This window comes from Meles meles, chromosome 4 (assembly GCF_922984935.1).
Source record: "Meles meles chromosome 4, mMelMel3.1 paternal haplotype, whole genome shotgun sequence".
NCBI classification, from domain to species: domain Eukaryota; kingdom Metazoa; phylum Chordata; class Mammalia; order Carnivora; family Mustelidae; genus Meles; species Meles meles.
The window spans coordinates 151,363,726-151,388,691 of NC_060069.1; the positions used below are offsets into that span (position 1 = coordinate 151,363,726).

Consider the following 24,966-nt stretch of genomic DNA (forward strand, 5'->3'; position numbering starts at 1 on the left):
AAACTCGGGAATGTCCATTTATTTAGAGGCTGAAAAAAGTAGCCCAGGGGAAAAAAAAAAAAATCAATATTCTTTATGGGCTTTCAATCAGAGCAGTCTGACAACCCCTTTTAAATCCAAGCACAAGGCTGGAACAAGTCTGTGACTCTTTAATTGAACACTTGTCTTTCAGGAGGCAAGTGCAGTGTTGTTTTTTTTCTTGCTTAAAGAATATACTATCGGAACAGTCCTTTGAAATTAATGGGAACAAAACAGCATGTGTGGGCAGAGAGGGAGGGCAGTACGAATTCACTTCTTGGGAATGGAAGTTGGATATAAAAGGAATCGGCAATGACATGAAATGCTCAGCTCCCCAGAACCCAAATTTTGTCTTAAATTCTAGATGGGAAATTACACATCCAAATGATAAGTATTGAAAATGTTATGGCAGCAGGAGCGTGTTCTCATTGTTACCAAGTTTTACACATAAAAGGCTTTTCCACATTTTACTGACCTGTTACATAACTCTGAAGTTCTGATCATTTCGGTATTTAACAGAGTCCACTTAATTTTAGGATCCCAGGAAACCAATGAATTGTGTGATGTTGATACATTTGTGGTACTTTTAGAAAAGGAACGTGTTTATTTTTACCTTGCCATCTGGAACAGTGTCATCAAATATTCCCTCTAAAGATTTCTTCACAGCATCCGTTCCCTCACCGAACACCTGCATGTACAAAAGAATCATCTTAAAAAAGACCTTGGGCAAGAGGGCAAACGAGGCATGGGAAGGGGGATGGAATATGGACACGGCTCTTAGAAAACATCACAGAGCTTCCAACTACTCCTCTATCAGATCCGTAAGTAGGGAGCACAATTCCATGGTAGCAGACCATGGAAAGTACGTTCCTCTAACTGGATCACTTCCCATTATCTTTGACAACTCGAAGAAAGAAGGAGAAGGAGAAGAAGGAGAAGCAGGAGAAGAAGAAGCAGAAGAAGAAGAAAAGAGAAAGTTAGCTCTTAGATCTGGATAATTCATTTACATTTAAAGACAATACATTTGCTAAAGCAATGATCTAGGTTTGTTCACACCGAAGAGTTTCTGCATTCCCTCCTAGACATGATCAAATGTTTATCAATAATTAATTTTTCATACTCTGTGGAGTAGAACCCGAGAACATACTTTTATAGTACCTTCTACACCACAGAAAATGTTGTTTTTTTAAATTAAGCGAAAAAAGAAATTTGTCTGTTGTTCAAAATTTAATGAATTCTGCTAGGTTGTCAACACCTAACATGAAGACAGGAGAAATAACACATATTGGGTCTAAATCAATCAGTACTCTCAGGATCATACAGATGATTAAGAAAAAGCCTTTCTCCTGATGTAAATGAGATTGACAGAAACAATTTTTGTCGATTTCAAAGTACTGATTTAGTAAGTAAATTTCTGTTGGTGTGCTTATGGCTAAGCAAGAAGTTTTTTTAAACTCTTTAAGAGAAAGCAACAAGAATTGCTTAGAAGACGTTGCATCACCCTTTGATTTTTGAAATACATTAAAACGTTCTCTTGGACTCGGTTACCGCGAGTCATCTACTTCGGCAGCGATGGGAATGTAACACAACTGGGCGCCCATACAGAAGAAGCAGGTGAAGCAAGGCTTTTGATAGAAAAGAAGGTCGAGCCGAGCTGCCAACTGCAAAGCCCTGGCATATATTTTAGCGGTGCTCTGAGCCCTCGGCCCTCACGGGATTCACACACAACACCATACCACCTCCCAGAGGGAGCGGGAGTCTTGACTGTGAAAGTCCCCTGTTGGTGAGTTTAGGCAAGAGCCACCACGTCTCTTGTGTGATTTTTTTGTGGATGAAATAATGACTTCGCACGGCACCTGGATGGCTCAGTCGGTTAAGCATCTGCCTTCGTCTCAGGACCCAGGATCCTGGTATCGAGCCCCACTTTGGGCTCCCTGCTCAACGGGGAGTCTGCCTCTCCCTCTCCCTCTGCCCCTCCCCCTACTCCTTCTCTCTCAAATAAATAAATAAAATCTTAAAAAAAAAAAAAAGAGAGAAAGAAAGAATGACTCTCCTCTAAACTGTTTTTTCTTCAGATTTACACAGAAGTGAACTCCCTAGTCATAAACTCGATGTCCCGCCTTCCCCAGAGACCACAGAACAGACCGTAGGGGGTCCCGGCCACCTTATCATTTGCGACTCTGGTTTCCTGCAAATTCCATCACGGATACGGATAACCCGCATTTAAACGGTGAGCATGGCGGTCAGTGAAGAACGCAGGACATCGGTTTTCAGGATTGACGTCTCTTCTAAACTTCAGTTCTCAAGCCAACTGAAGGCTGGGATTCTCAGAAGGAATAATGAGGGATCTTTTTATGAAGGTGGTCAGCTGGCTTCTCACTTTGCATGAGGGCACAGAGTGAACAGGCAATCCTACCATGCCCTCCAAAAATGCTCACTGTCTCCCTTTCCAGCCACCATCATCCACGAGTCCAACACTCTCCTTTGCCTGAAAAGACCAACAGCCGAGTTCCTTCAGTCCGAGAGGTCCCGGAGCCACTCGTTTCACAAAACCAAAGGAGGAGGATGACAGTGACAATGCGGCAAGGTTCCTAGAAGTGACTCTAGTAGGACAGCAGTCTGGGAGAGAAAGGGTCTAAGGGACCAGGTACAGCATCTGGTTCTCGGAGGCCCGACCCCCCATCACTCTTCTTGCTGGTGGCATTCACCATGAACCGAGATCCCTGTGAGCCCCAGCATCTGGGCGGAAGGCAATTTAATGTCAACCCCAAAAAGCCAAGGGCAAAGAAACAGTCCAATTTCCCCGGAGGCTGCCTTTGATCCCGCGCCAGAGGCAGCCTAAAAAACTCTGTGCTCAGGTGCCCACTTGGCTTCATCAACAAGCCTTGCTTTTTTCCTGAAGACTCGGGATGAACTGTACACTTTCAGGAGGTCTATAATTAACCAGCGTTCAGAAAGGACGCAGGTGGGGAGACGGGAGCTTGGGGATAGACTAACAGCAGAGTTCAAAGTCAGGCGCACACATTGTCTAAAAGTCTAGTGCAAGCAACATCGTTGTGTCAACCAGCCGATGTGAAGAACCAGCCAGGATCAATAAAGGCGCACACACACCCTCGCACAGCCCAACGGGAGCTGACCGGGGAAGCGACCTGGCCCTGCTTCCTACCTGATTGATGCTAGGGCGTCCCTGCTTCTTTTTGGAGGTAGTGTCCAGACCCCAAAGGGAAGAAAACCTGCTCCTCCGCTTGCTGGCGGATCTGGACATGGCCTGGGTACGACGTCTCACTCCAGTTTCACCAGTGCGAGCTGCCACCTAAGGACAGTGAGGAACGACATCAACAAGAGAGAGGTGTCAAGAGTGCTCCCCTCTCCAAGGGGTCCCCACTACGCCACATCTCCAGGGAGCATCATTCTGCGTGCTGGATGGGACGCTGCCCAATTCACGAATTACTTAAGCCAATGAGATCTTCAAATTCATAGAAAATTTTTTTTAAAGAGACTTTTTTTTTTAAAGATTTTATTTATTCATTTGACAGATAGAGATCACAACTAGGCAGAGAGGCAGGCAGAGAGAGGAGGAAGCAGGCTCTCCGCTGAGCAGAGAGCCTGATGCGGGGCTCGATCCCAGGACCCTGGGATCATGACCTGAGCTGAAGGCAGAGGCTTTAACCCACTGAGCCACCCAGGCGCCCCCATAGAAATTTTTTTAAAAAGCCAACACTGACCCCACCGCCAAAGCATTTCATCTTTGACCCCTATACATGAGGACTTTGAGGGCCCTTTGTGGATTTAAGATAGAACTGAAAGGCTGGCAAACTCCATCACGGTCCGAAATCACAGGAAAACAGACAGTAAGAGAATATATAGGTTCTGTTTCCGAGAAGTAGGTGCCCTTCTGGTCACAGGATTGACCTCGAGCAATAAGTTAAGCTAACTAAGCTATTATCTTCAGATTCTCCCCGAATGCCACAGAGCTGTTTCTATGTTCTGGAAAAATGGTGCCTGAGCATCGGCAAAAACAGTGCAAACAGTATGTGCTGGTTCTTGTGATTCCACGTGAAAAATCTAAACTTAACCCATTCTTCCACTGATTTTCTCGGAATCCCATAATTCCCTTCTTAGGGAAGTGACAGCGGTCCCCCAGTATCCTTTCTCCTTCTGCCTTAGCTAGAGAAAGTCCCCAGGTGGCTGAGCCCGTGGCTGCCCAGAGTTGACTTCTTTTCCTGTGTAGCAGGACACGCGCTTGTGGCGAAGTCCTGGATGATGGGAGATGAGCAGAAGGGCCATACCAAGCCGCAGGCATCATCCTCAAGAGGAGGGGGACTTTCCCCTTCTCCTTCACTTCCCTCCTCAACAAAGGAAGGTCCACATGCGAACTAGTTAGTCTAGGACATTCAGACAGAACCCTTCCTGGACAGGCAGGACAATCAGATGGAAGGGACCTGGGTCTCTGAAAGTAGCAAAGCCCCCTTACTGGCCTTACGTGTTCTATGTTTAGGTAAAGGGGGAATAAAATTCTGTTTTATTTTAAAAAAATAAACAAACAAAGGGAAGCTAAACTCTGCTGAGATATTTGCCAGATGCCAGGAGTGCAGATAAATATTTCCGAGGGCATCCCCCACCCCCCACCAAGTTTAAATCTGCTTCTGGAACAATGGCTCGAGGAGACGCCGCATCTCCGTGAGGACTCCGGAGTTCTTCCCAAGCACAAGCTCGAGCTTGAAGTGTATCCTATGGGCTATAAGCGAAGTCCCAGGAGCTTAAGTGAGGTCTCACTAGGCCACCCACAGGCTTTCCTTTCATATAAGGGAGTGCCAGGAGATACAGCAAGTCAGACTTGAAATGAAACCTCCCCACCCATTCTTTGTTGCTGGAGATGAGTCTTGGAACCTCCTTGTCATAGATTCCCACATGGGCCACTCCCAGGGTGATGGCTGCCAACTGGCATCAGTCTAGGGGATGAAACACCGTTGGGTAACATCGGGGCCCCCCAGCCATCAAGCACGGTGGTTAGAAGGCACACCTCTTTGGGCTTTTAAGTCCTCTAGAAGCTCCATGAGCAGACTAGCAAAGACATTACAAACAGGAACCCAAACAGCTTCTCTGCATGGGTATCGGGGGAAGGTTTTGGTCCCAAGTGAAAATAGGAAGATGAGATCTTGTGTTTTCCCAGGTTGGCAAAGAAGAAAACCCAGATCTGGGCAGATAAAAACCCCACATCCAACACCACATTCCAGAAACAGCTCTAAGCTAGGATTATTATGCTCAACGTGCTGAGGGGGACCAAAAGAAAAATCACAAACCAAAAGGCACATGTCTACTTTAAATAGATAAACATTTTCTCTATTCTCCTCATCTTCTTAAAGGTAAACACAAGTTGTAAAAAGAATAAGCTTATAGTGTACTCACAAACATGGGACTATTTCAATGATCGGTTAAGCTTATCATCACAAAATGAGGCTAAGAACCACTAAATAAATGGTATTAAAGTTAAAAATCCTGGAGGGGGAAAAGTGCCCACTTGGTCTCATATTTATCTACCTCCTTATTAACAGATAAATTCATCTACAGGCGCCTGAGTGGCTCAGTGGATTAAGTCTCTGCGTTCAGCTCAGGTCATGGTCTCAGGGTCCTGGGATCGAGCCCTGCCTGCATCGGGCTCTCTGCTCAGCAGGGAGCCTGCTTTCCCCTCTCTCTCTGCCTGCCTCTCTGCCTACTTGTGATCTCCTTCTCACTGTCAAATAAGTAAATAAAATCTTTAAAAAAGAAAAAAAAAACAGATAAATTCACCTATAGATACATGCACACACACATACAGGCAGCCATATGTAAATAAAGGGCTGGTGTATTACCCCAATTATATATTCATATGGATCTGTATTATTACCTTGGTTACTTCCTTGTTACTGGATCTACCATGTCTATTGAATTGCTTCTTTCTTCTTCATCTCCCCCCACAAGGATATAATCTCCAAAAGGAAAAGAACTTTGGGTTGTCTGTTGCTAGAAACCTGATCACAAAATTAAGTGACATATGCCAGGCTTCCCATGTGCTTGTTGACAGAATGGAGAAAATAAATAACCCACGTCACGTAGCAAAAACAGAGATCCTGCATAGCGTGGTTCCAACAGTAACTCTTTAGTCTACAATTCTGGAAGAACTGAGCCCGGAAGAGAAACTTCTTTAAAAAAAAATTTTTTTTTTTTTTTTTAAGATTTTATTTGACAGGCAGAGATCACAAGTAGGCAGAGAGGCAGGTGGAGAGAGAGGAGAAAGCAGGCTCCCTGCCAAGCAGAGAGCCCAATGTGGGGCTCGATCCCAGGACCCTGAGATCATGACCTGAGCCGAAGGCAGAGGCTTTAACCCACTGAGCCACCCAGGCGCCCCAGAAAAAAAAAAAAAAAAAAAATTTTTTTTAATTTATTTATTTGACAGAGAGAGCACACAAGCAGGGAGAGTAGTAGACAGAGGGAGAGGGAGAGGGAGAAGCAGGCTCTCTGCTGAGCAGGGAGCCCGATGGGAGCCTTGATCCCAGGACCCTGGGATCACTATCTGAGCCAAAGGCAGCCACTTAACTGACTGAGGCACCCACGCGCCCCCAGAAGAGAAACTTCTACAGTCATAAATATTCTCAGTTACCGGTTGACCAGTTGGTTTAGTCTGTTTAACCAATGGGCGCTTCCCCAAGGGTTCTATTCTAAACTGCCAGGGCCCTAGAAACTGCTGAAGTAAGTACAACTCCCAACACAATAATGACCCAAAACAAGCTCAGGGATTTGGGGGTGAGTAGGGGGGAAGCTGGCAAAAGAACTAGTAGAAGAGAGCTCAAGAGTTTCTCAATGATCTTTGCCCAGACAATGCCTCCCTTTGTGGCCGGAACCTGATTACTCTATCATTCTGCTCATCTGTGCAAACAAGAACAATGATAACCTTCTTTCAAAGAGTACAGTGGGGACCCTTCAGTTAATTACTGCAAATCACTGAGCATTATGGGAAGCCCTCCTGGTGAATGGGACTTAAATTGTAGCCCAAATCTCCTCGCCGTCCCCCCCACCCCGCCCCCCAGCCCGGCTGCCCTCACACTTCCTCCTCCAACACCCCCCCCAACCTTAAAAGAATAAGAAGAAAAAAGAAAAAAAAAGTCTGGACAAAAGCTAAATTGAAGCCTGTTTCAATCCCAAGGAAAAAAAATTCCCTGGGGTCAAATGACAAGGAAAGGAGAAAAAAAAAAGTATCCAATAAATCAGACTGTAAAATTCCCTACCCGGGATCTCCTGCAGGAATGGGAGCAGCAAACAGGAATAGACACCTGACAGCCTTGCCTAACTGGTTCTGTCTGAAGCGAAACCCCTCATGGAAAAGAGAAGTTTGCACGGGCACCTAGACAGATGGGCACCCAGACCCACACTGCAGCTGTCGGGGAGCGGGGAGGAAACACCAAAGGAAGAAAAAGCTGCACATAAGGAATTAAAAATCCTCCTTTGGGGGCACCTGGGTGGCTCAGATGGTTAAGCGTCTATCTTCGGCTCAGGTTATGATCCTAGGGTCCTGGGATCGAGTCCCGCATCGGGCTCCCTGCTCCATGGCAGGAAGCCTGCTTCTCCCTCTCCCATTTCCCCTGCTTGTGTTCCCTCTCTCGCTGTCTCTCTCTCTGTCAAATAAGTAAATAAAGCCTTTTAAAATATATATCTATATTCTTCTTTAAAATCACTGATCAGAGACAACTGGGTGGCTCAGTCGGTTAAGCGTCTGCCTTCAGCACAGGTCACCATCCCAAAGTCCTGGGACAGAGTCTCACATTGGGCTCCCTGCTCAGCAGGGAGCCTGCTTCTTCTGCCTGCTGCTCCCCCTACTTGTGCGTTACTCTCTCTCTCTCTCTTTTTTATTTAATAAATAAATAAAATAAAATCACTGACCAAAAAGCCTAAGCTACTAACCCTCCCATCTTGAACTGGCCAGACAGTCACAGCCTGCCCATCAAAAGAAAACAGGGGCGCCAGGCCTAAGCTACTAACCCTCCCATCTTGAACTGGGCAGACAGTCACAGCCTGCCCATCAAAAGAAAACAGGGGCGCCCGGGTGGCTCAGTGGGTTAAAGCCTCTGCCTTCGGCTCAGGTCATGATCCCAGGGTCCTGGGATCGAGCCCCGCATTGGGCTCTCTGCTCAGCAGGGAGCCTGCTTCCTCCTCTTTCTCTGCCTATTTGCGATCTCTCTCTGTCAAATAAATAAATAAAATCTTTAAAAAAAAAAAAAGAAAGGAAAAGAAAAAGATGCACAAATCACAGATAGTGAGGCAGAGGAAATTAGACGGTCGGCAGATAAACTACAGAAGGGTGACAATACAGTGATTTACTTCCTCGTTTCAGAGAAGCCAGCTCCAACGGCTTTGAAGAAAGTAAGGCAAAAAGTTTTAGGTAGATCGTAGAATTATTTCTTCCCCCAAACCTAATCAAGCCCAGGAAAAGGAAAAAGGCCATTCGGATGCTTGGGGTTTAGAATTAATACGGGACCTGCACCATGGGTGTTATGAGCTCCCTTAACACAAAAGCCACCTCGACATTCTTGCAATGCAGCCAACAAGAATTTTTATCCCAATTTGGGTTTTTCATTTGCTTGTTTGTTTGTTTTGTTTTGTTTTGTTTTTTGCAGAAGAGGCAAACTGAGATTTGGTCAAGCTAAAACTGACGTCCAGGTCTCAGAGAAACAGCCCTAGAGCCTCAAACTAAAAACCATTTGCAAGATTAGACATTACAGCGTGTTGACCCATCCTTACAAAAAAGAAAGAAAGAAAGAAAGAAAAAGAAAAAGAAAAAAGGACTTAATAGCTATACAGAGAGGTTGTAGCCAGGGAGACCAAGAGAGACCAAGAGCTGAGCTGTAATTAGCAGAACAAACCAGGATGCCAGTTTTAATAACTCCAGAAATTGGTTTAAGACTTCTTTAAAAATGTAAATCTACCCCTAATTATCTGAATGATGACGCTAATCTATTTATAAAGCATACAAACGCCTCTGACTGAATTACAGCTCTGAACTCAGTTGAAGGGTAGAGCTGACAGGGCAAGCCAAGAGCCGCACAGCCAAGGTCTTCCCAAGCCGCTTCTGGAACCTGAGCCTTAACGTTTAATTCCACAGCAAACGTGCCAAAGGTGCAATACATGGTAAGTGGGTGTTGAGTCGGATGGGCTGGAGCCGTGTTACCTGCACAGCAATTTCTGAGAAGAAAGGAGCCCAAAGTACATAAAGCTGTTCGCAATTTAGCAAGTACCTAAAATTACAGACTGCAAACACACAACCCGACGAGGCAATCTGCCGCTCCGGAGGTCAGGGGAACACGCTCCTTCCGGAGCAGATACGTTATGTCGGTTGGGCTGGAAAATCAGGGAAGATCTTTACCTTCCTCGAACGTATCAGTTAGTCACGACCGTTTGGAACTGATTTCCAGAATTACGATACTTAAAATTAGAGTGAGAAGGACGATCTCCAAAGAGATCTATGTTTACTATATGGTTTATATGATTTTGTGCATGTGCGTCAAATGCATTTACGCATGAGAGAGCTCTCCACTTAACATTGCCACAAGGTTAAGGGCAAAAAATCTGTGTTTGGATAAAAACCAGGACACTGCCTAAAGATGACACCACTTATCAACAAACACTACATGCAGAGATCTCTTAAAATAATACCTTTCATGTCTTCTTTGCATGGTAATTTAGGGCCCATCAAGACAGGCGTTAAGTAATAAATTTCAGAACAGATTCAAACAAAGATCTGTACCCACCACAGAGGGAGGGGACACGTCAGACATCCACACATAGCAGTAAACTAGAAAAACACGGCCGACACTCTTGTTGAGTCCTGCTCAGGATTAATAGTCAAGATAAATATTTCTTAAACACACTTCAGTTTCTACTCACCAGGGCATGAAAGGATGATACAGAAAAGATCCCAAGACGGCCCATCGCCACTTTCGTTGGTCGGCTTGCAAAAGCTAGTAGCCTTTTGGGGTTTGGCAGCTCCCCGCCTTGGAGGCTAGCTAAGTAACAGCGGTAACGAAATAGGTCCATTTGGAACTGTTCAAGGTTTTGCTCCCAAACAAAGATCTATAGTGGTGAAAAGGTGAGTAAAAGAGAAAACAAACGTTAACAACTTCATCCTCCACAAACAGTACAGATCTGAATGTTCTCAAGGTACTGATCACAGTTGTAAGGGATAAACAGGTACCCTACGTTTCCTAGGGAACAGCAGCTCAAGTCTTACTGTTTTCATACCTTAATGTGTTTTTTCCCCCACAAAGATCTACAGTCATACATTCAGTTTGGTAAACAGAAAGTATATGTTAGTTGCTCTGTGTCCTCCTGTGACAGATGTCACATTTGTGGGCATTCTAGCCCATCAGCTCCAAGCTCTGGGTCACAAACCCAAATGTAGGATTTCTACCACTGGAGAATTCTAGGACTTACCAAGAGAGGACTTCTTTTAGAAAGAGAAAGAAAAAAAGGAAAAATGAGGCAAATTAAAGATCACAGGCAAAGAGACCAGGAGCTGCTGGGAAGAGGTCATGGCAGACAGTACAGGGTGGGAAGCAGAAAACACTAGAAGGTACAGACTGAGGCTCTGGAATAGAATTCCAACCACAGGGTATATCCAAGATATGCGTCCTCGTTTTTCTTTTCTCTCTCTCTCTGTGTGTGTGTGTGTGTGTGTGTGTGTGTCCTTGTTTTTCAAAATGGCAAAGTAATACCTACTTCCCAAGACAGAAGTGATATTTAAATGAGATCATGCAAAAATGAGAGTCAGTACAGGGTCTGGTGCCCAGTGAGGGCTCAGTGATGTTAACCATGATCTGGGTCACGACTGATGGCAGACATGGACTTTTTACTTTGACGTGAAATACAGTGTTAGCGTACACACATGTCCACAGCACTATTCACAATAGCCAGAAAGGGGCACAGCCCAAATGTCCATCCGCAGACAAACGGATAAACCATGGTGTGTACAAAGATCCACTACAATGTGGATCAACCTCAAAACATGACACAAGCGGCAAGAATTCACACACAAAAGGTCACGTGTTATGTAATTTCACTTCCATCAAACATCCGAAATGGGTGAATCCATTGAGGCAGACCGCCGGGAGCAGGGGGGAGCAATTTAACAGGAACAGGGTTTCCTTCTGGGGTGAATGACAATGTCAGAGACATTGACATTGACAATGACAAGGCTGTGCTGGCTCAATATTGTGAATGAATGAAATGCCACTGAATCGGACACTTCGAAATGGGTCATTCATTGTATGCCGTGTGACTTTCGCATCAATAACAATAAATACCATGTCAGGTAACAGAGAGCAAGACCCACGGGAGACCACGGGCTGGCCCATGCCATCAACTGAACCGCTCCGTTATTTAAATTCACTTACTCACAATATTATTTCCTAAACATTAAGACAACGCTTCAGAGCATGACTCGATGGCTCTCACAGGCGTGGAAACAACTGAGTAGAAGGCAAATATGTCCTCTGATTGTCACCTCGCTCAGTCTTTCCTTATACGTCTGCTCATACACCGCAACACATTTCTTTGAAAGACACTCTAGCTTTTCTAAATTGAGGAATCGGGAGTGCGTCCCACCAGAGCCGAGCCCCTCATCAACCTGAGCGGGGGAGGGGGGCAAACTGCAGACTCGGTGATGTCACAAATGCCCTAGAAGGAGCGTGGCACCAGGGGAGTGAGAAGCCTCCTCTATTATATTCTTCCCATGTAATATTGTTCCCTCCCGCTCACAATAATCGGCTGGGAACGGCGGGTGAGGGACACTGACCGTCACAGTAAAGAATTCAGCCACCTGGATGACAGGCTGACAACGACATCACCGATGATGCTCTGTCACTTCCAAGGAGCCCAAGAACATGGGAGACCTACTGCTCCCCCACCCAAGTCCCAACGCGGAAGAACGAGTACCTGGTCCAATATAGTTTTCTTCTTCTTTGAATCAGTGACTGAAGACAGCTGCATCTCGCCCATTTTCTTCATCTTTTCATCCATATCAATCTTCTGTTCCAGTTTTTTGATTTCAGACTTGAGGAGCCGGAGCGTGTCTTCCTTGTGGTGGTGCCTTGCGACGGCCGCTGCGCAGGCGGAGTGGATAGCGGTGATCCAGTTCTCCAGCTCCGTCTGGCTGGTGGTCTGTAAGGGGGCGGGGGAGAGTAGGGGCCGAGAAGAAACAGGCGCCTCTTAGGTTATCAGCAGGGAACCAGCGCATTTCTAGAAAAGCCACGGCCCCGGGAGTCAGGGTGACAGGTCTGCATACGTCGTGGGTCAGGCTCACCACCCCGATCTCCTCTTGCAGAGACACTAAAATGAGGTGGTCTTGGGTCAGACACCACACCCACCCCCGGCCCCCAATTGCTGCATGGGATAGGAGTCTCTGTGTCTGCTCAGAACTCGCTTGTTGTGATGGAATGAATGCTGTGTCTCCCCCAAATTCAAATGTTGGAATCCTAACTGTGCTGTGTGATGGTATGAGGGGGTGAGGCCTTTGGCAAGTGCTTAGGTCATGCGGGTGGAGCCTTCCTGTGGCAGATTAGCGCTCCTATAAAAAGCGGCCAGGGAGCTAACCAGTCCCCTTCTGCCAAGGGAGGACACAGCAAGAAGATGCAGTCTATGAATCAGGAGGCAGGCCTGCCCAGAACTCAACCATGCTCCCAACCTGATCCTGGACTTCCAGCCTCCGGAATGTGAGAAATAAACATCTATCTCTTATAAGCCACCCATTTATTTATTTGTTTACTTGTCCATTTATGTGAACAGCAGTCCGAATTTAAGACACTATGGAGAGCTTAGTTTCTAGCAAAGAGGGTTGTTCTGAAGCAAAGGTCAGTTTTCGGAGAGGGCTGATCAGTTCCAAGGTCGAGATCGAGGCCAAGGAACATCACTGGCCAGGGAACACACCAGCCCCGCCCCCGGCGAGCTGTTGTGACCCAAATCCACAGGCCCCGTGCCAGAGTCAAGCAGCAATGACACAGTTAGGGTTGCGGAAGGAACTCAAGGCAGCCAGAAGCAGCGTTATGTTCGGGGACACGTGGGAGTTTTCTAGGAAGTGGAGCCACCCAGCAGCGAGGAACGGCTTTTCCCGTTCCATCCTCCTTTAACATGGCCATCCCCCAGCAACAGACAACAACTCAAAGCGACTCCAGGTGCTCTGAAAGGCCAAAGTCAGAGAACAGTCTGGGGGAAACAGCTCATTTGCACTAAACCACCATTACAAACACTTCAGGAACTCAGTCAACGAGTATTTCTAAGTGAGCACAGGCTAGAACTTTCTGGGTATCGCCTGAAGCCCGGAGAGGTTTAATAAACACTCGGAAATTAGCTCACTGAAGAAAAAGGTCTATTCGGTCACTTGAGTACTCAAGTAACAGCCAACATCACTTTCATGCACAAAACAGTGATTTTTTTCCCCCTCCCTCCCTAATGCATCTTCTTAGTCTCCAAACTTACTGGAAGGATGGCTGGTGAATAAAATTCCAGTAACCGGCCCCCACTGCCTGGTACTCTGCACTCCAGCAACCAAAGACCACCCCAGGTGTCCCCGTTATTTCTGAATCCCCTCGGTCTGGTGTCCCACAGAGGGAACTGCAACATGGTGTCAGCCAACAGAGCTACCACCTGCCAGGCAAAGCTCAACACCCCGGCAGTTGTAACTTTTAGAGAGAAGTATATGCCTGCGCCTGACGAAGACGGCAGGGACCAGGACGTTCTCAGAAGAGCGGCAGAGCGAAGCAAATGGAATCATCTTGTGGAAACTGAGGAGGAGAAGAGGAGGTAGTGACAGTGGAAATTTGAGGTAAATACTTGTAGGGACCCGCAGGTCTGTACGGGACACTCACTTTTAATGCTTAATGTTGCTTCAAACTGTTAAGGTGTATCTCCTCTTAGAAAGTCACTATCTTACATTTTATCTTTATGTATTACTTTCAAGTAACTCCAGAAAAATACAGAGTTTTAGGTCCTCCCACACGCGATAAATGCACCAGGCTTGTTCCTGCCTGGTACAGAGCACAAGGTTTGACCCTTGGAGTCTCTTGGTGCCTCAGCATTTGTGGGTATGTTACCAAGTAGAGTTACGTTTCATCTAACTAACTAACCATCTATCTATCTGTCTAGGGAGGGAGCTAAGGAAGAAGGGAGGGAAAAATTAGCTCAGATGGAAAAACAACCTAGTAAGGATTCTTTTCTAAAAGAAAAGCTTTAAGGGGGTGCCTGGGTGGCTCAGTCCGTTGAACTTCTGCCTTTGGCTTAGGGCATGATTCTAGAACCCTGGGATGGAGCCCCGTGTCAGGATCCCTGCTCAGCAGGGAGGCCGCTTCTCCCTCTCCCTTTGCCCCTCCCGTGCGCTCTCTCTCTCTCTCTCTCAAATAAAAAAAAATCTTTAAAAAAAGAAAGGTGCGGGGGGTGCCTGGGTGGTTCAGTTAAGCCTCTGCCTTCAGCTCAGGTCATGATCTGAGGGTCCTGGGATCGAGCCCTGCATCAGGCTCTCCATTCAGCACGAAGTCTGCTTCTCTCTTTCACTCTGCCTCTTCGCACAGGCTCTTTCTCTCAAATGAGTAAAATCTTAAAAAAAAAAAAAAAACTTCCAGGAAGAAAATACCAAGTGCAGGCAAAGATATGGTGCGACCAGGATTCCCAGGCTCTGCTGGCTGCTGCTGGATGGAAATATACCACCGGTGTAAGTGCTCTGGAAAGCTGCTGGACGCTACCTAAGAGAAGCTAAGTACGTGCATGCCTTGTGACCCCAAAAAATGCAATCCAGGGTATACGCTCAATGAAAACGCATCCACACGCTCACCTGAACACATACACCAAAATGTTTACAGCAGCATCATCTGCAATGGGCCAAACTGGAAACCACCCAAACACCCGCCCACAGCAGAAGGGATACATAATGGGTGGTATGATCACGCGATGAAGTACACTACAGCAAGGAGAACTTAAGACCACAACGTGAATACACTTCACGCATGGAACCCTGAGGACAAGCTGCCAGACATACAAGATAGAGACTAAGATTCTCCTGGTCTAAAGCACAAACACAGAGAAAACCGGATGCACTGTCACAAGTCAGAAGAGGAGAGCTTTGGCGGGAGTTGGGGAGGGAGAAGCAGCTGGAAGGAACCACGAGGGGGCGTCTGGGGTGCTGGCCATGTTCAGCTCCCTGGTCTGGGTGCTGGTTAAACGCGTGCACGACATGGGGGTACGAGCTTTTGAAACACCATCAAAATGTGTACTTTTCTGTGTAGAAATTATACTTTAATAGAAAGTTAAAAAAAAAAAAAACCTTCTAAGATTCAGTACCCTAAATTTACACAGGATTTTTCTGTGACTATCCTAAAAATAATAGATTTCAGGTTTCATTTTTCCTTCAAAGTTGTCCCTAGAAGATTGCAAGGGAAGCTCCAAGCAGCTTGATCCTTTCAACGGGGCTCTGGTCATCGGATAAGCAGCTGCCTCCTTGAGCTGAAGCATGCTTTTTCCTTCGTGCGTGCAGCTCAGGGACGCAGGGAGCACTCAGACTTTAGGGGAGCTGGTTTTTTCACCTATTCAAAGGACACCGCTGGGAGAATCTCGGACAGAATCTATGGGGAGGCAGCACCCGCCACGGAGGAGGATCGGAGGAGAGGCTCCGATCGTCTGCTGTAGAAACACCTGGCACATCGACGCTTGCTGTGCGGGGGGCATCTGACCCCCCCAGCGGCTCCTCAGCCACCTCCTGCCTCCATGAGAAACCCCCACTCCCAGGCCCCTCCCGCCTTACCCCATGGAGCAAGAAAAGGAAACCCCCACACGCCTGATAGCAGATCTGAAGAATTAATGGTTAAGATCTCCAACTCCCTGATACAGGCTCTGCTAATTAAAGTTAGAGATTTAAATTTTTTTAAATAAAAACATTCCCCTAGAAGGGGCCCAGGTGCATTTTTACAGATGGGGAAACCAAAGCCCAGAAAAAGTTAGGTATAACACAGGAATTTATTACAAACCTTGATCTTGACCAATCCCGTGCTGAAAATCATTTTGTTTCATGCCACGCTGCTCCTGAACCCCTAGTTCTCATCGATTCCTCTGAACCCGGCCCCCTGTGGTGTCATTCGTGTTGCAATTGGAACATTTTGAGCTCTCCCTGGGCACACAGGAGGATGGAACCTTCCTGCTCCCTCTCAAGTTCAGTGTGGCCAAGTCATGGCTTTGGCCAGTGACACTGAGGAGAAGGGATATGTGTCATCACTAAACACAAGCCCGATTCACTCCCATTCCGGTCCCTCCGCTTACAGTCGTGCAAGCCATGGGTCAGGATGAACCTTCTGTCAGCCTGGGTCCCGGAGGGTCCGGGACAAATATGGCCTCAGACCAGTGTCTGTCAGACACGTGGCAGAATGAAAAGGAGATATGAGGGCTGCACCTTCCTACAGAATAATCTAACCATCCTGACTGATACAAGTGAAAATCCCATTTCAATGCTTCTAGAAGAGTCTATGTAACACACTTTCAACCACAAGGAGAGCCATAATCTGATAGGTTCTATACAACAACAGCCTTCTCCTCTTTTATTTAATGAAAGCAGGACCCCTTCTTCCCTCCACCTTTGAGGGTCTCTGCCAAACTGAGCCAAGGGCAACACATCCCCCATTCTGATGCCAGAGAGTTTACGTCTGTCTGCATCCCCGTTAGGAGATGGAAGCACCTGGCTAGCTCGGTCGATGGAGCATGCGTGATTCTCGATCTCGGGGTTCTAAGTTTGAGCTCCAGGCTGGGTGCAGAGATTACTTAAAAAAAGGAAGAAGAAGTGGTGGAAAGAAAGACCGATACTAGCCGAGAAGCTAAGGAGCCTCTGAAAGATGTATATTTAAATTTGGCAGAGCAGCTATCCTGAAATTTATTTAAAGAAAGAAAGATGGTGGTTGCCAGGGGTTCGGGGAGGAGGGGAGCGGGAGCTCGTGTTGCGAGTTTCAGGTCCGCAAGATGAGAGGAGTCCGCAGATGGACGGCGGTGACGGACACACCCCAATGTGAACGTTCTTAACGCCACCAAATGTCGGCACACTTACAGTTAAGAGGCTATGTCATGTGTACTTGACCGCAATTAAGACATTGAGAAATACACAAGGGCGCCTGGGTGGCTCAGCTCAGGTCGTGATCCCGGAGTCCTGGGATTGAGTCCCAAATCAGGCTCCCCCTGCTCTGTGGGGAGTCTGCTTCTCCCCCTCTCTGCCTGCCACTGCCCCTGCTTGTGCTTGCTCACTCTCTCTTTCTCTCTCTCTCTGCCAAATAAATAAATAAAATCTTTAAAAAACAAATACACAAAAGCACCAAGCCCCACAGCCTAGAGAAAGAGAGAGAGAAAAGTCTGCCTACAGCTTTATGGAAAATGTATCCATTAGGCATTTTAACCATTAAGTATGCCTCGAGCCTCCAAGCTTCTCCGGAACCTGTCGGTGGCTGAAGGCAGTTCCATTAGAGAAAACTTCCACTCCTGCTGTCCCGTCTCAACAACACAGCAGTCTCTGCCTTTCTCTATCATTCAGCTGAGTCTATTTCTAAGAAGCACAGTTCCCTAAATGAGCTTTGTGAAAGGGCGGGTCCCTTCCCAGGGGCACACCCAGAGCTATGTGTCCAGGAGAGGGTGGGCTGGGTCCACCCTGACTGATGTCAACATCGAGTTAAGCAGAAAAACTCTGTTAACAGTTCCCAGCAGTTTGCAGGCTTGACAATTCAGAGCTGGTTACAGCAGACCACTAACTTGATAGACTTTCCCAGGACTTCAAATCTGCCAGACAGAGATCACAAGTAGGCAGAGAGGCAGGCAGAGAGAGAGGAGGAAGCAGGCTCCCTGCTAAGCAGAGAGCCCGATGATGCGGGGCTCGATCCCAGGACCCTGGGATCATGACCTGAGCCGAAGGCAGAGGATTTAACCCATTGAGCCACCCAGGCGCCCCTATATTGCCTTCTTGAAGCAGGCAAGTTTGATTAGGGACATTAGGTCCACTAAAGGGCCCTCTGTCAGAGTCCAGGGGTCAAAGAGCAGGAAGGAGAGACACCCCCTGCCCCCACTCCTATCACCACGGCTATGATTTCCTCCACACCCATCTGCCTCCTTTGAACAAACCGCAGCAGACAGGTAGCAAAACTGAATTTCAGATTCTTCCTTTGCCCTCTGGAGATGCTATAAATACTGTACAAAGTTCAGTGAAGGGAATAAGCAAAGTTCTTGCCAACAGAGGAATATAATCAGCAAAAAATGCATTTTGCATAAGAGCCCCTTTGAGTGCGGAGTTAAGATGAAGTTCAGGGCTTCATTATGTATTTAAATAGCTCTAGCTTCAATTACCCCATTGAATGGAGGATACTCAGTGATTTCAGATAATCAATGGTTTACGTGAGTGGCAGGAAAAGGGAAATTCATTTTAAACAAGAGAAATACTAGGGAATATATGCCAGATCTAGGAAACTAAAATTTCAGATAATTTGAGTTTATAGAGGTACGAGAATAATTGTCAAGTAGGCTGAACTTCTTTTTTTTTTCCATTTAAAAAGAACCAAGAAAAGGGGAATAAAGTTATGTGTTTTTAAGAGGTTAGCTGGGAATGAAGTTCCTGTGTGAATTCTTAAAAGTCTTTATTTTTTTCTATTTTTTATCTTATTTATACAAGGCTTAAATAAGCTGTCATTTTAAAAATTTCCTTAAGTAATAAAAAGGGGCTCAAATCCAAGACCCCAGGATCAAGAGTAACATGCTCTATGGACTGAGCCAGCCAGGTGTCCCAGTAAGCTATCATCTTTAACATCTGCAAAGAGAACTTAACATGGGGCTCTCCTCATCCACTGCACAAAGTTATAAAACTGGGTACCACCCCCCACCTCATACTTCCTCCTCTCCCTACCCCCTCACCCACCTAAGGTAAATTCTTTGGAGAAGAGAGGGTCCAGACTCTAGGAAGACGGGCACAAAAGGAGGAACTGTTTACTGCAAATGGGAATCAATGGAAGGCTGCCCAGTAGATGGCAATGGCAGGAGTCATCTCTGGCCAAGCCGAGGAGCCCCACAGAAAAGACCAACAAATACTGTCAAACGGATACCCCCCAACAAAAAGGTCTTACCATCTGTTCGTGCTGTAAAAGCCCCCCGTAGATGGCACAAACAATATCCGAGCAGTTTTGTGGTACCTCACATTTAAATATGATCAGATAATCAAGGACCACCAGACATTTGATGAATGCCTCTAGCATGAAAGCCAGAGACCAAAGCGCACAGAAGCCAATGCATCGCAAAGAAAGAGAAATAATGCATAAAGCCCCGAAAATTCCCTGAAAACCCAGTAACATCCCCAGAGACAGAGACACACAAGAATCTAAAGCTATAAACAAACAAATGCACAGAGTACAATGAAAAAGGAACAATGAGGAAGGAACAGGGAGAGAAGGATAGAAAGAGAAAAGAAAGGAAGAGGAAGGGCAGGAGGGAGGGAAGGAAGGAAAGAGAGGGTGGAAGGGACAAGGAGAAAAGGGAAGGAAAGAGAGGTAGGAAGGAAGGGGAGGAAGGGAGGTAGAAAAGGGGAGGGAGGGAGAAAGGTAGAGGAAGAGAGAGGAAAGGAGCTTTCAGAAATAAAAAGAAAATTAAGATCTCAACAGAAGGCAAACCCTATTGAGAAATCATAGCCCTGGTGATAGAAAATTATTCTAAAACTTCAAAAGAGAAAATAAAGCACACACAAGATAATCCAAAATGTGACTGGTATGAGAATATAAGTGAATAAAGGAGAAATAATTTTCAAACCAAACTCCAAATTACTCAAAGATAATTCAAGTAAAAGGCAGAATGAAGATATTCTCAAATATGAACCATTTTGTAGGAAGTTATCACAGGTTTATTTGTTTTCCTGAAAAGGAAGGAGAAAAAAGGAAGAGGTGCAATCCAAGAATCCAACTAGAGTAATGAGGGGAAAACCAGGGTAACTACTATGCCTGAGGCCTGGAGCAGAGACTGGAGGAGGATGGTAAAGAACTAGGGAAAGGCAGTCTCCAGGGCACAAAATAGTACTAAGTGACTAGATAATAAGTTGGAGATTAAGAAAATACTGCTAATTAAGCATAAAAATAAGTAAATGGAGCAGAAAAAAAGAGGCAGGCATTAACTATAGGAAAAAAAACCCAAAAAGTTGTTCAAGAAAGGAAATAAAATGATGGTACCCTATTTGGCCCAGCAGCTAATATTATTCATATGGTCACAGCAGCATGGAATAATCCCAACAGCATAACAGAGACTATTGATTTAATCCTAAATGTTCATATAATCATATATGGATATGAAGAAAGGAGAATTCATATATAATATAGCTGAATATTCATCTGTCATCACAGAAAGTCAGTAACTGATGTCTGAAGTCAATTAAGAAATACTGTAAACATGTTAATGAGAAATGAGGGTAAATACAAGAAAAAAGAAAAACCCAACCAAACAAAAAAAGCCAGCTAAAATAACTGAGGATAGTTGCCTTGGGGACCGACCTGAGACTGGGGGAAGAGGTAGAGGATGAGAAGAGAATTTCACTCTAAGTCTTTTAAGGTTAACTGAATTCTTTAAAACTATGTGCTCATATTGACTTCATACAAATTTAAAATAATGTAAAAAGGAAGACAAATACTGTCGGTAACATATTATTTGGATAATATAAAATAGTATAAAGATTATATACTAAAATCTAGCTCAGCCACAATTATATCCTTGCCCTGTACTTTTAACATATGTGAGGAGACCTCTGAATACAATAATAGTAGGGCATGTGCCGTAAATGATTACCAGCCCTGTGTATTCATTTTGTACTTCAACATCCACACTCTCCATCAATACCCTCTTAAGAGCTAAGAAAATGGGGTCCTGTATTTTGGAAAAACCCCTTTTGATACCTGAAAAGGACAGGGTCCAGGAGGAACACCCTTCCCTTCTCCCTTTCAGGGAGCTTTCTGACCTTGTATCCCATACGTAGCATCAATAAGATCGGCTAAGGAGCTTCTGGATGAGTCTATGCCTAGGGGGTTGTTCCCATCAGCCTATCTGGTATTTCTTTCACTAGATTGCAGGAGATGAGCCACCAGAATGGTGTTGAGGAAGCTGATCTGGGGTGAGTCAAATTTTTTATATAAAATAAAATTTGCCTGGGGCTCCACACATCTTAGGAGTTTACCCATCTTCGCAACTAACCCATGTCAAAACCAACGGTAAGTATTTCTAAAGTGTCGAGCTAGAGGCAGGGAGGTGATCTATGGCAATGGGAAAACAGGACTTGGCTACAGACTAAGGCAACATTTAAACCATCAGAGAAAACAATGACAAAACATCCAGTTTGTCTGATCTGCAGAGGAGCATGAAGTTAAGAGGGAAGATCGAATTAGGATCCAAGAAGATTTCGACAAGTTCATTAGAAGCGCAGAAACCACAAACATAAGATTTCAAAGAAGTATATTTAACTTCTGGATTTAGAGTTCTTGAAACATCTATTAGAAGAAGATGGAAGAGAACATGTAAGAGTTAATGTTGTGGGTAGGATAAACCACAAGCTCAGTATGAATCAACAGTTTGGTGTGGTTCCTACTAAATTAAGGAATTGACACTAACATGGTCAAGAAAATGGGAAGAAGCAGGAACCAAACTGTGGGCAGACTGCGTAGGACTGACCTCACAGGGGACAGGGTGTTGGGTTCCAGAACTATTTACAAGGAAGAACACCAAAGACCCGAATCGTAGGGAGACTGGCTCAGAAACCTTCCACAGGGAAGCCTAAACAGAAGACCTGGCATGAGACAGATGAGAGCTGTTTTCAAGCATTTAAAAGGTTAGGAGAAAGAAGAAGAGGAAGAATTGCTTTAGACCTGGAAAACATATGGAAACAAAGGAGAACGACAAAAGTCACCATAAAGAGTGTATTAGCTCAACACAACGAAGAACTTGATAGATCTTGGAGCTAACGAGCAAAGCAGATGGTTGAAGAGCTCCAAGCTTCCCAGGGATGGAGGCGGTCATGCACTGGGCAGGCTGACCAGCTAGCAGGGGCTCTGCAGAGACAGTGCCTACTTTGAAACGAGTCTAGACTTTAATCTTCTCAAGTTCAAGATGCTAAATAGCCTCTGGAGTCTCTTCTACCAAGTCCACTTGATGCCTCCTTATGTAAGATGATTTCCAGATTTTTCCCTAATCTGGTGCCAATGACCTTCATCAAGTCTACACAGAACGAGATGTCGTACTTCAAAATAACTGTCTGAAGCCTAAGAGCCTAGTAATACTCAAAGCCTTAGCCTTGTCAGCGGAAAACCATACTCACCTTCTGTAAAGATACTTACTTAGGAGTAGAGGCAACTAGACACTTTTCCTTATAATTAAAATGAGAACCGTAACATGTAATGAGCATTTGTTACCGACAAGACATCTGACTTGGATTATTACATCTAATCCCCAATTCATCATAATGGTGTAAATACTATTCCTTTCTCACTAATTTCTCTCTTTTTTTTTAAAGATTTTATTCATTTATTTGACAGGCAGAGATCACTAGTAGGCAGAGAGGAAGGCAGAGAAAGAAGGGGAAGCAGGCTCCCCGCTGAGCAGAGAGCCTGATGTGGGGCTCAATCCCAGGACCCTGAGATCATGACCTGAGCTGAAGGCAGAGGCTTTAACCCATTGAGCCACCCAGGCGCCCCTTCACTAATCTCTTTTTAGCATCCATGCTGTACCCTCCTACAGGTGACTTTCTAAATGGTAAGAAAACCTTCTATGGAAAGGCAGTGACCCCCGACAGAGATTTTCTGCACTTCTGGAGATATGTCACTGCATATGATTTTGTTTCCAATCAGGCATCATTCTTACCATAAAAGCGCCTGAGCTTTTTGGAACTGTATGTAACATCCACCAGTAATGGACAGAGGAAGGCCCAATACGAAACTGTACTTTGTAGGTGGCAGGCGCCGGTTCCAGCTTCCAGTTGGAGGGGAGATCTCTAGAAAAGTTGAAATGCAGGAGCCACTGCCTCCCTTTGCAGACAGCACAGCAATTCTTCTACCTAAGCTGCTCTAATATTCAGGCCCGTTCCCAACCCCATCCTGCACACACAACCCCTTTTCTGCTTTCGCTGGTAACATGAATCTCCTTACCATGGGCGGATCTGAAAAACAGCACCGAATCAGCAGCAGGCAGGCTCTGTCAACTGTGCGCACTGAATGGAGCCCCAGAGCTGGAATAACTACAAATTTTTTCCATAATCGTGGTTGATCTCCCTTGCGTTACCCTCACCCCTCACACACACAGGTTTCTTTCAAACCTAGCCCCTCCAGAGTCATGTGCATTACAATAAGTAGAAGGTAGAAAATGCCCTCATGGATCCTGAACAGCAGCAATTTCTTCTGAAAAGGTTCATTTTGTGCTCTATCCCACGTAAGTGGCATAAAAATTTCACCATAACAAGAGGACATAGAGGTTTTCATGAATAAGGTCCTATGTTGCCACAAAAGAATTTTATTCAATGTGACCTATTGGATATTTAGATTGTACCAGCAATTTTATGGCCAGGAAGGCATTCCTTTCAAAAGGAATTCACATCAGCAGTGTGTACGTAAAAGGAGAGTATCCTGAAACCGATCAGATTAGCCAAGAATGGCCGAAATACTGAAATGTTCCCAATGAGTGGCTTAATTCTGAGAATGAGAAACAGGGCCTTTTGATTCTGGTCAGTGACTCCTGCCCATGTTCTTCTTAAATAGTAATAGAAATGGGATAAATTGTGTATTTAGACACTAAAAGACTTTAGAGAAAGAGAAGCTTGGTTTGAATCCAGCCAACACTCAGTAACTGTCACTTGGCATCTAATTATTAGCCTTTATAAAAGCCTGAGCTTCACCAAATGGGGGACACAGTCCACGTCAATTGGTTAAAATATGGATAATACAGTCCAACTCACTGATTGCTGTACGAATTAAATGTGACTTATAATTTCACTTATACATGGAACTGAAGAAATAAAACAAATGAGCTAACAAAACCAGAAACAAACTCATAAATACCAGGAACAAACTGGTGGTTCCTGGGGGCGGGGGGGGGGGGGTTGGTGTTTGGGCACGAAACAGGTGAAGGGGATTAAGAGGTGTAAACGTCCAGTTATAAAATAAGTACGTCATGGAGATGAAAAGTACAGCATAGGGAATACAGTCAATAATACTGTAATAATGTACGGTGACGAATGGTAATTACATTTACATATGGAATCGCCAAATCACCTTGTTGTGCACCTTAACGAACAAAAAATGGTATATCAACTATATTTAAGTTAAGAAAAAAATTTTCTAAAGAATTATATGTGACTCACATTGTAAAACACTTTCCAGATGGTGGCATACAATAAGGACTCAGTAAAAGACAGCTGCTGCTATCCTATATTATTATTGATTGTTATTATTAGCAGAGTTAGGCATTCCCTCATATAAGATATCCAAACAATTAATAAGAAGTTATGCCAGATGTGAAAAGCAGATTTTTTTAAATAGGATACACAAAGCACTATCCATTAAGGAAAATTTGAGAAATGAGATACATTAAATTTAAAAAGTCAGTAAAACAAAGGATACCTTTAACAGAGTAAAAGGCTAGCCAGAGGGGGAAAAGATATCTGCAATGCATATAATCAACAAGAATTTGAAACACAAAATATGTAAAGAACTGCTATGAATCACTGAGAAACAACCCAACAGAAAAAATAGGCACGAATAAGCACTTGAAACAAGCACTTAACAAAAATGATCCTGAATTGGTCATTAAACCCTCAAAAATGTACTCAGCTTCACACAAATAGCTTACAAATGAAAAATAAAAAAAGATCTGACAATAACAAGTGTTGGACAAGGATAAGGA

At 45.0% G+C, this 24,966-nt stretch overlaps 1 protein-coding gene across 5 annotated transcripts in view; it reads right to left on the reverse strand.

Annotated features, from left to right (window-relative positions):
* TIAM1 (TIAM Rac1 associated GEF 1) overlaps positions 1 to 24,966 on the reverse strand; it is a 380,123-nt gene that overhangs the window by 81,876 nt on the left and 273,281 nt on the right. For all 5 annotated transcript variants that reach the window (XM_046002793.1, XM_046002792.1, XM_046002795.1 and 2 more), the window contains 4 exons: positions 11,983 to 12,207; positions 9,937 to 10,122; positions 3,185 to 3,331; positions 632 to 706 (listed from right to left, as the gene is read on the reverse strand). In XM_046002793.1, the coding sequence (XP_045858749.1) occupies positions 632 to 706; positions 3,185 to 3,331; positions 9,937 to 10,122; positions 11,983 to 12,207 (633 nt within the window). The remainder of the gene's footprint in view (positions 1 to 631; positions 707 to 3,184; positions 3,332 to 9,936; positions 10,123 to 11,982; positions 12,208 to 24,966) is intronic.